Raw genomic sequence first — 13,932 nt, 5'->3', positions numbered from 1 at the left:
AAACAACGAAATGATTTTTTTCTATCTGTTTATTTTCGTTGGGAATGTGACTTTCAGTGGAATTAATAGATTTCCGTGATGAAATGCAAATGGCTGCTCGGACGTGGTCGCGGGGAGAGGTGGCCGAGGGTCATGTACGGAATACAAGCGTGTTGAGAGACGCGAGCAGCAGGGAGCATCTGTGGACCCCAGGCCTCACGGCGCGGCAGGAGGAGACATTCCTCACTGCGAAGAGAGGGGAGGACGAGAGAGAGAGAGAGAGAGGGAGGGGGGGGGGGAGGGAGGGGGGGAGAGGTGAGCAGAGCTCACACGTCGCACTATCAACTGGATCCATCTGAGGAAACAACTCACGGGGAGTCCGGGCTCTGCGCTGCGTAAGGAGGCTTCTGGAGGCACGTTTGACGGGCGGACGGACGCGGCTGGCCGGCATGGCCCGTGGAGAGCTCCTCGGCGGGTGTGTCCTCACCGTTCGGCTGGAGCGCGGAAGGGGAGAGGTGGGAGCCGCGTACACGCCACTGCCGCTTTCGGTCGCTCCTCGGGCGGTGTTGTTGAGTTAAAAAAGGTGGAGTGTTGAAGCTGGAGAACTAAACACACACACGCGCGCACCGCGCACACACACACACACACACACGCAGAGAAAAAGTGCGGACATTGTTGAGGACTGACGCGCATCCACAGCCGAGGGGACCCGCGCGGGCAAACATGGTGTTCCGTAGACTCACCGGGACGGAGCTCCTCTCGCGGGCAGGGCGCGGGAGCGCGTGAAGGACGGAGGGAGGCTGGGAGACAGCGGAGAAGTTGAGCGCGGTAGCGGGGTTTTTTTTAATGGATAAAAGCTCGCTAAAGGTACGGTGGATGTTTCTCAATAGCAGCGTTACAGTTTGTGAGAATTATATGTCAAAGAAATGACGTTTTCAATTGAGTCTAAATGTTTTTTTAAAGGACATTTTGAACATTCTGACGTTTTCGTAAATCTCACACACGAGCAAGTCGCTCCCTGGAAACCGCAGTCAGAGGGAGTCATGAACCGACATTTGCTCTTATATTCACTTCGACATTCTTAAGATGAATAAAAGCGGTTGGACAATTTATTTGTAGGTTAATTAGACGTTTCATGGGGTTTAGGATTACTGCACTACAAAGCTCCACATTTTTCACTTTTTCTCTCTGTCAGTCTCAATGCGCCGCACGGGTTTCAATTCTCCCTTTGAAATGATTCATTGAGATGAACAGGCTTTGAAGCCCACCTGATCCGCCTCTCTATCGCCCCTTCAATACCCCCTCCATTTTAAACTTTTAATTGCATTTCTGTCACTAAATCCACTTCTAATCGGATTGCGCTGGCCAAATATCTCAGCGTTCATCTGGTGGTGAGAAACTGCTCTCTCGCCTGGAAATTAAATCAAAATGAAAGAAAAAAGAGAAAAATCTGTCTGTTACTCCCTCCGATTGATCTGTCCATGTATTTGTGTTCATTTATGAGGTCCAATGCTTTCCGCCACAGACCAACTAAATATCAGCAGCTTTTTAAGGTTATTATTCCGACGTTTGGTGACATTTATTTATGCAGCTATAATAATCTGGATGCTGCTGCCTTCTGCTGTTGATTCTGCTGCTGTGGCAGCACATTTTATCGCCCCATGTGGTCACCTGTACACCCCCCAAGCTTTATTTGATTAAATTTCAGCTCTTTCAATTTAGAAAAGTAGATCACAGATGTGTGTCGAAGAATGATTTTCCCTCTCTGCCAGTAGACCCCGACCAGACTCCATCTAATCAACAAACACGAAATGTGAAGAAGCAGGGCTGCCAAAGCAAATGGATCCTTTACTATCTTTAATTTAAAAAAAAACAAAATATAGCTTCTTGTGACATGTGCCAGACCTGGTGATTGTGAAATAACTCCTTATCTTCGGTCCCAACTTGCTACCCTTCAGGACTCACGGCCGCTCCTGTGCTTAACATTCAACCCATGGTTCCCGGTACTGCGTGGCTCCCAACAACCAATCAGAGGGGGGGTGGGGGGGCTTCATGGAAGTTGAAAGCCACTGATGACAAGCAGTATCTTTCAATTATGTTGGGCGGGGGGGATATTTGATGGTTCATAAAACTAGGGATGATAGATATAGGGGTCCACTGTAATCCAGTGGCCTTGTGCTTTACCACAAGGCTCTCCATGCTGAAAAGCAGCCCGGATCGATCATTTGTTGCAGGTAGAGGGACTGAATTATTATTATTCAATACCATTCCCTTTGACAGGTGTATGTCACCGAGGGGCTGAGCTGATATGCATGCTTCCCATCACTCCATTGCCTTTGTCGTGTAATTCTTCCCATGACCGCCTAAAATTCGGACTTTGGTGTGTTCACCATGCATTGTAATGAGCTCCTCCATAGGCCACCAGCAAAGCAATCGCCTCTGTTTACTGTACGCACTTGCGTGTTAATTGGTACACCTCAAACTGCAGTGTTCTCACTTGTATTCAGTCAACTAATTTCTTTCACCAGAAAATATATTGCGTCGTTTTTAACCTTATCTCCTTTCAGCATGTTTTCCATGAAGCAGCGTTGATATACTTTAGAACCCCTGTGAATCTGTGAGTGTGTGTCCTTGCAGAGCTCTTTTCACTCCTTTGATACAGCGGAATGGATAAAAGCCTTCTTTATGTCTCTGAAACCGGATGTGCAAGAGCTGTTCTGAATATTTATCAGATCTATAGACGTTCTCTTTCAAAATAGCCGGTGCATGATTCGTCATCGGCAGTGAACGGCGTGTTTCTTTGACTCTGTGTTTTGGGTAGAGAGAGAGGGCTTTGAAGACAGTTGGTATGTGTGTGCATGTTTATATGTCAAATAGACGGGGAGAACAGACCCCCCCCCCCACCTTTCTTTTCCACTGAGAATAGGCCACCCCTAAATATACTAATTCAGCATTTTTCTGTTTTCTCATAGGTCTCTGAATGCAAATGTCAGCCTCCTTGGACTCTGCCCTGGTCGGGGACCAGCAGTGCGTGAGGGACAGGCGAGTGGAGCCCGCGGTGGCTCTGTACTGCGTGGCTTCAAATTGGCCCCGGCTGAGCTCTGCATGGAGCACAGAGTGAAGAGTCCTGCTATGGTCTGATGTCTCAGCATGGATGGAGTCAGTCAGAGGACTGGCCACCACTAATGAGACCATTGTTTTTCAGCTGAGGACTAGCATTTACAGGATTACTCCCACGTTTTCTTGTTCTTTTCCAGATAACTGCATCATAACTTTACTTCTCTAGTTGGACTGTTGGTCGGTCGGGTTTTCGGTGGATATATACGCCATTGCCTTTCTGATTTTCATATTTGATCCATTAATTTTTTTTGTTCTCTTTTTAAAATATATTTTTGTTTTCCCTTTTTGTTTTTCACTATGGAGATTCTGACTGGACCCTGGAATAAAGATTGGGCGTCATTCTTGCAATTTTGGTTGACTGTCATCCTAAGCCTCCAAATGCAAATTAGTCCGGGTGCCTCTTGCCCAGTAGAGTGTCGTTGTGACCAGCTCTTCGTGTACTGCAACGAACGCAGCCTGACGTCAGTGCCTCTTGGGATGAAGGAGGGCTTCAAGGTCCTTTTTCTACATAACAACCAGATAAACAACGCTGGCTTCCCTTTGGAACTTCACAATGTGGCCACTGTTGAGACGGTGTATCTCTACGGCAACCAGCTGGACGAGTTTCCCATCAACCTGCCTAAAAACACAAAGGTCCTGCATCTTCAGGAGAACAATATCCAGACCATCTCCAAGGCGGCCCTGGCCCAGTTGACTCGACTTGAGGAGCTGCACCTTGATGATAACTCAATCTCCACAGTTGGGGTGGAGGAAGGGGCCTTTAGGGAGGCCATAAGCCTCAAACTCCTCTTCCTCACCAAGAACCACTTAAGCAGTGTTCCCATTGGCCTTCCCGAGGACCTAAAAGAGCTGCGTTTGGACGAAAACCGCATCGCTCACATTGCAGAGGAGGCCTTTCAGAATGTGACACGTCTGCAGCGCCTCCTGCTGGACGGGAACCTGCTGACAGACGAGGGAATCGCACCAGGGACTTTCCAGGACCTGGAAACCCTCCGTGAGCTAGCCCTGGCCCGCAACTCACTTACGTTCCCCCCTCCCCTCCTACCCAGCCAGTCACTGGTCAAACTGAGCCTGCAGGAGAACCAGATCAACCAGATCCCCGTGGCCGCCTTTGCTGACCTGATCAGGCTGGAAAGACTGGATATCTCCAGTAACCAGCTTCAGACTCTGACACAAGGTGTGTTTGACGGCCTTCAAAGCCTTAGGCATCTCATGGTGCGCAATAACCCATGGCGTTGTGACTGTGCTGTGAAGTGGGTGGTGGTCTGGCTCAAGTCCTTGCCCTCCTCAATCAACGCCCGGGGTTTTGTTTGCCTGAGCCCGGACAAAGTGCGTGGCATGGCCATTAGAGAGCTCACGCTGGATATCATAGAGTGCCCGGTGGAAGCTGACCAGCCCCCATGGCCCACCCTCCGCTCAACTCCCCCTCCCCCACCCACAACCACCCCGATCATCACCATGTCCTCTACCCTCTTCACCACAGCCATCCCTTACTACTTTGACTCTCCTGCCCCTCCCGCAACCCCAGTCCACAACAACCCCCCCGGGCCCCTGCCGCCTTACGAGGATCCGCTTCAGATCTCCTTCCATGTGGTCAACTCGACCAGCATTGAGGTGAGCTGGGCTTCCTACTTCACCGTCACAGCCTATAAGGTCACTTGGGTCAAAAGGGGCCAAAGCCAAATAAATGAAGCAATGCGAGAGAGGACGGTAAGTGGGGACCGCCGGCACATTAGCCTCACCAAACTGGACCCCCGATCTGTGTATCGGATCTGCGTGCATGTGCTGGACACCCTTAACTCCTTCAGGCCCGGAGAGGATACTATATGCTCCGAGGCCAGGACCAAGGCTGTTGTGGCTACGAAGCCTCCCGGCAGGGAGCAGGCTCCAAAGGAGAGCATCAACTCCACGCTGCTGATGGCTGGGATCATTGGCGGGGCGGTGCTCATCATCCTGGTTACGCTGCTCAGCTTGTTCTGCTGGCACATGCACAGGAAGAGCCGGTCGTCTTCGACCAAGTGGAAATACAACCGGGGCAGGAGAAAAGACGACTACGGCGAGGCTGGGACCAAGAAGGATAACTCCATTCTGGAAATGACTGAGACTAGTTTTCAGATAGTGGCACTGAACAATGAGCAGCTGCTCAAGGGAGATTTCCGCATCCAGCCCATCTACACACCCAACGGGGGCATCGGATTTAGAGACTGTCACCTCAGTAATAACAGCATAGCCTACTGCAAGAGCAGCAACGTGCCCAGTACAGAGTTCTGCCTCACGTGATGCAGCAGCAAATAGTTCAGCGGCATTCACTCACACACATCCTAGAAAAACTTATTACATGCATAAACACACACATGGCCGTTTGTGGAGACAACAACAAAAATATAAACATTCTAGCGAAATATAACTGTACTATATATATTTCCAAGTTTCTGTCTACAATGTAATTTATACTGTGGATAATAATGTGGGATTCTCTGCTATCTTTTTTAAAAGAGATAAAAGTGTTTCTTTTTTATAACCAGCAGGGTTTTGAAAGTGGTTTTAATGGCCAGTACTGTACATGAACATGGATTTGTACAATCCCGGCACCTCGTGAGTAGCTTTCTGACTGTCAAATCTTGGGGCGCTTAGAAGACTGGGATCCTTTGCTAACCACAGAAGCAAAATATGGCCTTTTTTGCTCTTTGGAACCCCGCGAGCCCTCCCGTCCAACACAACAGTAGTAAAGACAACACAGCACCGGAGAAATCCAAACACTGCTGATTAGCTCGCTGTGGAAATACAGCACGAATTCATGGGTTTGGTGTGTTGTTAAAAAGGACTGAAGTGCACTTTCTTATTAATGGAAGCAAGACAGGAAATGAGCAGAGGTGGCGATCTCATGTGAGGGAGAATTTCATCGGTGCTGTTGAAAGGCCTCGGCTGAGATTTCCCAAAAGTGCCTTAACACTAAAAGCGTCTTTGTTTCCCTGGTTTACAGTTGAAACAAAGGTGGGCTTAGTACGGGAGACACTTTTTCTGGAAAACTCTGGAATACGATGTGTTGTTTTCAACACATTTTAGTGAGGAGTTATTAACACAAGTCTAAAACAAAGCATTATTGTCCTCAGTGAGGTGCATGGATGTTCTGAGACTCAGATCCTTTTGAACAAATTCCCTTTTTTTCTTCCCTGTTTGGTAAGTGAGGCCACAAGGGGGCAGTTTCCCCCAGTGTGTTGGGTGTGCGACAGGAACGCAGGGCAAGACAGACAGAGGGGGACAAAAAAGAGCTGCATAGATCACTACCTCCACTATTCCCGTTGGAGTCCATTACCCACACCACATTACTCACGCTCAAACAGCATTGTTTAGAGTATTCCTGCTCATCTCGCTACTTAATGATGTGCAATCATTTCAAACCAACAGTTTTCTGTGTTCAGTGGCTGAATGATATTCATTTTTGTCTATTGATTTTCACCACTGTGGTCTGTCGTGAAGGGAAAGCCTCTGTCCCTTTCTGTGTGTGTGGTGAGTGTAATGCGTTAATAGAAAGCACACACATAATGACAATCCTACACCCACTTATTTGGCCTGTGTCCCGGCGTTCATTAGGCTCTGTGATAAATGAGGAAATCCTCACAAAGCTCCACGGGGGGAGGCTCGTCTAGCGTCTCATTGCTCACCCCTTTGTAGACGTTTATGGTGCACTCACCTCAACAATGCACCCGCTCACTCTACATCAGCAGTCGCCACACTGATGATCCGCACCCTATCTGCCATTTTGTCCTAGCCCCGCCCCTAATTTCCTATATAAGTTGTGGCGACAGCTTTCTGCATGCACTGTGCCAGTGGGGTCCTCATTAGGCAGTCTTGAGCAGACTTTATTAGATATGACCAGATCTTCTTTTGAGGGGCCAAGCTTAAAGAACTTCCCCACCCCCCTCCCCCCTTTCCTCCTCTCATGGTCTACCACCAAAAAAGGGAGAAAAATATGTAGACCCTGATTTAATTTGGCTGCATGGAGCACACACTGGGAGACAAGAATGTCTGTTAACTCTTTGCGAGACGCACAGAGCCCACATGAATCCGGGCCGAACTATCTAGGCAAAGAGATTTTAAGGGCTTGTACTGGAGTTTTTCCAGAGCATCGCCGAGGGTTTACCTCAGCAGTCGGGATTTCTCAAATGTAGCTGCATTACTGTAATTCCAGCAATAGCTCCGATCACCATCCTCTTGAGCTTTAGTTTGAGGTGGTGCCCTGACCTCCACTGCCCCAATGAACCAACACATCATTCTAGTCATTGAAGGGAAGCCGTGCACATCACGGTGGTTCACTTAATGTCTTTATATCTGGTTTTCATCAAGACAACTGACGCATACCAATTAGAATATTGATACCACCCTGATTGTACGCTAGATATGAAGTTAATGATAGCAGCTTGTTTAGACACAGATTACTATCTAAGAAAATCTACCATCAAAGCACAGTGTCAATTTTACAGCTTGTTTTTTGTATGTATTAAACGAATATTTAAGATATGCTGGATCTTGTTACTTTTGAACAGTCATAGGCTAGCTGTTTCCTAGATGCTAAGCCAACTCTGCTAATGTTAGCTTCATGTTTAATTTACAGTCATGTAATGTACAGAACCTTTTTTGACATTTTTCAACAAAGTCAAAAATAAAGTAGGAATTCTTAAGTTGATTTGGGATGCCATTAGCGTACCAAGATCTTTTGTGGTTATCAATGCATCTCTCTTTAATTTAATCTGTTTCTACTAATACCCACAGCTGACCATAACCCCACACAGACACACTTCAACATTAAAATAAATATTATTTAGTCACTCTTTTTTTTTTTTGGAATGGAAGCCCTATTTGTTAAGTTAAATGCTGATCAAACAGTAATGGTTGGGCGGTAGGGGGGGTTCAAAGAGTTCCAACATATAGCATCCCCTCTCTTTCTGTGAATCTGTAATAGAGACCCAGCTGATATTTGCCTTACCTTTTATGCAGGACTGAATGATGAGCTCACGGAGCCTTTAAGTGGGAGGAAGACAAGATGTAATGGAATGAGAAGGCTAAAAAGAAAGCACATTTGTCCAACTTTTTACAGCTGTGGCGGCGGCGACCACAACTGTATGAACACGAAGCACCAAGCATGTACGCGCTGTAGCTTCCGACAGGCTGTTTTTCCACATTTTAAGCAGTGCTCAACTAGGAGTAATGTCCGCTGACTGAATCCTCAGCTCTCTTTTGGCGTTATGAAAGAATGGGGAGGTGGAGGCGTGACCAATGGAGTTACACAAAATGTATCACAGAGTGCTAACATCAGGTTATTCCGTTTTCAGGAGGCTAATTAATTAATCTGAAAGCTCATTGAATCACGTTGAAATGATCACGTTTCATCTCTCAGAGGTCAAATCAAAGAAAACACACAAGGGGTTGAGAACGTGTAAATTGGTATTTTCTTCCTTCAGGCCCAACCTTCACTGCTAATATCCATCAGACAGAAACATTCATCAAAGGGGTTTTGTATGTACTGTATTTAGCTTTGTTCTTTTTTTTCATACTGGGTCTTGGACTTTTTTTGTGAAGCAATCCCCCACTGGTGGTTGAGGTGCCGTATGAGCAGGTTGAGAGGGAGAAAGGCTTCAGACTTTCAGTGCATGTGAAACAGCCGTGAGGGTGCTGGGGGGGGGGGGGGGGGGGGGGTTCTACTCCCCATCAGGAAGCTACAGTGTCATATTAGCAGCCCACACTGCGTTTTCTTAGGAACCAAAGTTAAATTTCTGTTCTCATGATGAAATATTGATGTTGTTCCATGTATGTGCCTTGAGGGTGAACTTACAATGTAAAGTCCTTGACAAACCTTTAAATGTTTTTGCACAAACTGTAAATACTTAAGTGAAGCCTTTTGACAATAAAAGAGCCATTGGATTTGAGCGGTCACTCTTCATTTGGTCTAGAAGAGGAAAGGAAAGTTTATATTCTGGGGTGCTTTAATGTTCAATGTCTTCTACTTGCGAATGTTGAGCGCTGGCAAGATGTGTGTAGATAAACGCTGCCACGGTAAACCTTTTTTGGGTGAGACACTGGTTATGCTGGAGGAAAAATTTGTGCCGTACCAAACCATACTAAATGATCCCCTTTTCTCTACATGGCAAGCTTGAGACATCCCATCGTAGCGGCCGCAGCTTAGCATTCAGCTGGGGAAAAAGCAGGGCGTCCTCTTAATCTACTTGTATGGCACAATTCAATGCCAGACCAGAATCTTTGGGCAAAGCCCAACGTTTTCCCAATGACCACATCCCAGTGTTGCTGCTGCAACCTCCAGCTTGCTAAAAAAACCACATTAGTCCAATCCTAATCCACTCTGACAATTAACCACATGTATGCAGTTGGAACACATGAGGGTGTGTCACTGTGGTTTTTGGAATGGGAAATTTATGTTTTTCAAAAAATCCAAACTTTTTTGTAAGGCTTTGGCACTGAAATCATCTACTGTGCTGCTCTCCCCTCCATTCTAACAAGCACCATGAAAGGATTGATCTGACCCCTTTTCATTTATCACTCAACAACAGCGTATGGTTATTTTAACTTTTAGTTGGTTTCAAGATTTTTAAATCTTGTTGACCCATTAAAAGTTTAACTTTGAACATGTCGTACCCATTTCAGTTCATGCTTTAATGATCAGAATATACATTATTTTTCTTATTATATTGTCTGTCATTCCTGGAATCACCTCTCTCTCCGCCCAAATTGTTGGCTTGCAATACGGATGTGGTGCACCTTTGTGATGGTAGTGAGGTTTAAAAGCAATCAATGTATTCACAGGAAGTGACTCTAGGACACAAGCTGAAGCATAGCTTCCATTAGATACAGTGTGAAGGGGGAAAATGATATATTAAAATGTCCCGTTATTGTATTTCATTTCTGAACGGACTAATATATGTTTCAAATCTATGCTAAACCATCTTGCAATATTAGGCCGGTGTTGTGTTGATTTTTTTGACGTGCAATATAAAACCTTTCCAGCTTACATCCTAATTATTCAGAATTTTCTCAAGTTTCAGGTCAGATGTGTCAGGCATGTTTTATACAACTTATTTTATTCTTCAATGCAAATGTGATAACCAGTGGTGGGAAAAAATTAAGACCATTTATTCGTATACCAAGCAATAAGTACAAATCAGAGGGAATTGTACTTTGATTGTCAGGGTCGGTGCTGAAGCAGGCGGAAGCAGGACTCAAATGCAGAGGTTCTCGATCAAAAAGTGCTCTTTATTCCTGACAAAACCAATAACGTGCTCCAACAGCGGGGAGCATATAGACAATGACACGACACTGGACAACAGGCACACAGGGCTTAAATACACAAGGGAGGTGCAGGTGATTGGACACAGGTGGAATCAATCAGGCAATCACAGGACAAGGCAGGAAGTGAAGTTACCCAGGAACACAAGAGACATGAAAACTACAAAATAACACAGGAAGAGAGACCAAACCGTGACAGAACCCCCCCCTCAAGGACCGAATTCCAGACGGTCCTCAAGGGGAACAGAACCAGAGAAACACAGACAAGGGGAGGGAGGGTGGGAACCCAACGATCTTGGACCGCGCAGGGAACTCAGGGTGATGGCGGCCACTCGTCGGGTCCTTCGGGGGGTCTACCGCTACGGCGACCGGGCTTCAGGGTCTCGGGGGGGCAACCGCTACGGCGGCCGGGCTTCAGGGTCTCGGGGGGGCGACCGCTACGGCGGCCGGGCTTCCGGGTCTCGGGGGGCCGACCGCTACGGCGGCCGGGCTTCAGGGTCTCGGGGGGCCGACCGCTGCGGCGGCCGTGCCTCGTGGCGGGGGGCGCCGAGCTGTGCGGCTGCGGCGTCGTCGCGGAGGGGGGCGCCGAGCTGTGCGGCTGCGGCGTCGTCGCGGAGGGGGGCGCCGAGCTGTGCGGCTGCGGCGTCGTCGCGGAGGGGGGCGCCGAGCAGTGCGGCTGCGGCGTCGTCGCGGCGGGGGGCGCCGAGCAGTGCGGCTCCGGCGTCGTCGCGGCGGGGGGCGCCGAGCAGTGCGGCTGCGGCGTCGTCGCGGCGGGGGGCGCCGAGCAGTGCGGCTGCGGCGTCGTCGCGGCGGGGGGCGCCGAGCAGTGCGGCTGCGGCGTCGTCGCGGCGGGGGGCGCCGAGCAGTGCGGCTGCGGCGACGTCGCGGCGGGGGGCGCCGAGCAGTGCGGCTGCGGCGTCGTCGCGGCGGGGGGCGCCGAGCAGTGCGGCTTCGTCGCGGCGGGGGGCGGCGAGCAGTGCGGCGTCGTCGTGGCGGGGGGCGCCGAGCAGTGCGGCTCCGGCGTCGTCGTGGCGGGGGGCGCCGAGCTGTGCGGCTCCGGCGTCGTCGTGGCGGGGGGCGCCGAGCTGTGCGGCTCCGGCGTCGTCGTGGCGGGGGGCGCCGAGCTGTGCGGCTCCGGCGTCGTCGTGGCGGGGGGCGCCGAGCTGTGCGGCTGCGGCGTCGTCGTGGCGGGGGGCGCCGAGCAGTGCGGCTGCGGCGTCGTCGTGGCGTGGGGCTCCGGCCCAACCCCTGACCCCACCCCCCCTTCAAGGACCGACTTCCAGGCGGTCCCAAGAGGGTGGGAGGGAGGGGTCATGGTCGGGGGCCGTGGGGGCGGGGAAGGAGACTGGACTCTGGGGGCTGGAACGGGCGGAGACTGGACTCTGGGGGCCGGAACGGGCGGAGACTGGACTCTGGGGGCCGGAACGGGCGGAGACTGGACTCTGGGGGCCGGAACGGGCGGAGACTGGACTCTGGGGGCCGGAACGGGCGGAGACTGGACTCTGGGGGCCGGAACGGGCGGAGACTGGACTCTGGGGGCCGGAACGGGCGGAGACTGGACTCTGGGGGCCGGAACGGGCGGAGACTGGACTCTGGGGGCCGGAACGGGCGCTGACGGGCGTCTCGGCGCCGGAACGGGCGCTGACGGGCGTCTCGGCGCAGGAACGGGCTGGGGCAAGCGTCTTTGGACCGGGTCAGGAGCCGGGGCTGGAGGGGTTCGTTTCCTCCTCCTCCTCCTCGGGCTCTTCCTCGGGTTGAGGAGGTCCCTTAGTTCCAGGCACGCCTTCTGATAGCTCCTGGGACCAAAAATGAAGTCCGTCTTGCGCTGGAAAAACGGGCTCCTCACATCCAGGTATTCCGGGCCCAAGTCGTACCAGGAGTCTGCTGAGTCCTTCTTTGGTCGTGTCATTCTGTCAGGATCGCGTGGAGGCGGGGAAGGAGACTGGACTCTGGGGGCTGGAACGGGCGGAGACTGGACTCTGGGGGCCGGAACGGGCGGAGACTGGACTCTGGGGGCCGGAACGGGCGGAGACTGGACTCTGGGGGCCGGAACGGGCGGAGACTGGACTCTGGGGGCCGGAACGGGCGGAGACTGGACTCTGGGGGCCGGAACGGGCGGAGACTGGACTCTGGGGGCCGGAACGGGCGGAGACTGGACTCTGGGGGCCGGAACGGGCGGAGACTGGACTCTGGGGGCCGGAACGGGCGGAGACTGGACTCTGGGGGCCGGAACGGGCGCTGACGGGCGTCTCGGCGCCGGAACGGGCGCTGACGGGCGTCTCGGCGCAGGAACGGGCTGGGGCAAGCGTCTTTGGACCGGGTCAGGAGCCGGGGCTGGAGGGGTTCGTTTCCTCCTCCTCCTCCTCGGGCTCTTCCTCGGGTTGAGGAGGTCCCTTAGTTCCAGGCACGCCTTCTGATAGCTCCTGGGACCAAAAATGAAGTCCGTCTTGCGCTGGAAAAACGGGCTCCTCACATCCAGGTATTCCGGGCCCAAGTCGTACCAGGAGTCTGCTGAGTCCTTCTTTGGTCGTGTCATTCTGTCAGGGTCGGTGCTGAAGCAGGCGGAAGCAGGACTCAAATGCAGAGGTTCTCGATCAAAAAGTGCTCTTTATTCCTGACAAAACCAATAACGTGCTCCAACAGCGGGGAGCATATAGACAATGACACGACACTGGACAACAGGCACACAGGGCTTAAATACACAAGGGAGGTGCAGGTGATTGGACACAGGTGGAATCAATCAGGCAATCACAGGACAAGGCAGGAAGTGAAGTTACCCAGGAACACAAGAGACATGAAAACTACAAAATAACACAGGAAGAGAGACCAAACCGTGACATTGATAGTGTTTTCTTATTTTACTGTATACCTCTACAACACTACAATACAGTTGAAAATATTGCAACTAAAGTTATTTGTGACTTTACATATTTATTTTATTTAAAAACTGTAGGATTAATTGATAAACGCGTTAATCAATGCCATTAATATGGCCGGAATTAATGCCGCAATAGTAGTTAAGTAAAGCGGAAGTTGACCGTGAAAAGCAAGACTGTAGCTCAGGAAGGAGAGAGCTTATTACATTGGAAGTAAAACAAACATACAACATACAGCGGAGAACTGTGCAGAGGAATCCCTCCATGTGTCAAACAGACCACTTAAAGCTAAGCTCACTCATAGGCCAAGCTAGCTGCTAGGCTACTTCCACCTCTACATCTACCCTGCGTGCACACAGTCTGCAGAGGAGCACCACTGTGTCCCTAGAAGACCATGGTTTGAAAACGTCCTGCTAAATCTGGGGAGATTGTTGGCACTTCAAACACAGCACAATCAAATGATGGAGAGTTGGGAGCAAAGTCCACGAGGACAGGAGGAAGAGTGGCTAGTTCAACATGTTCCACCCGGTGGAGTTCTGTGTCCAAGATGATCAAATGTGTGCAGTTTTGTGTTTAAAATAAAATTAACAATTAAACAACAGTGTCTAAAATACACACTTTATAAAGTGGTTACTCATTACTGTAATTTTAGTCTTTA

At 50.4% G+C, this 13,932-nt stretch overlaps 1 protein-coding gene across 3 annotated transcripts; it reads left to right on the top strand.

The window, feature by feature from the left end:
• Positions 1–277: 277 nt before the first annotated feature.
• On the top strand, positions 278–9,026 carry flrt2 (fibronectin leucine rich transmembrane protein 2). Of its 3 annotated transcripts, none has more exons than XM_037449282.2 (2): positions 278–494; positions 2,952–9,026. In XM_037449282.2, the coding sequence occupies exon 2, from the start codon at positions 3,397–3,399 to the stop codon at positions 5,377–5,379; it is 1,983 nt and encodes a 660-aa protein (XP_037305179.1). In that variant the 5' UTR covers positions 278–494; positions 2,952–3,396; the 3' UTR covers positions 5,380–9,026. The 3 variants fall into 3 exon arrangements, with proteins under 3 accessions (XP_037305179.1, XP_037305180.1, XP_037305181.1); XM_037449283.2 differs by having other exon boundaries at positions 278–562; XM_037449284.2 differs by lacking the exon at positions 278–494 and adding an exon at positions 635–846.
• The last annotated feature ends 4,906 nt before the right edge of the window (positions 9,027–13,932 follow it).

This window comes from Pungitius pungitius, chromosome 20 (assembly GCF_949316345.1).
Source record: "Pungitius pungitius chromosome 20, fPunPun2.1, whole genome shotgun sequence".
Taxonomy (NCBI): domain Eukaryota; kingdom Metazoa; phylum Chordata; class Actinopteri; order Perciformes; family Gasterosteidae; genus Pungitius; species Pungitius pungitius.
This window is presented reverse-complemented; position numbering and strand designations above follow the sequence as displayed.

Excerpts from the sequence above, each read along its gene's own strand:
- flrt2 (XM_037449282.2), top strand. The coding sequence starts at position 3,397 with ATGGAGATTCTGACTGGACCCTGGAATAAAGATTGGGCGTCATTCTTG.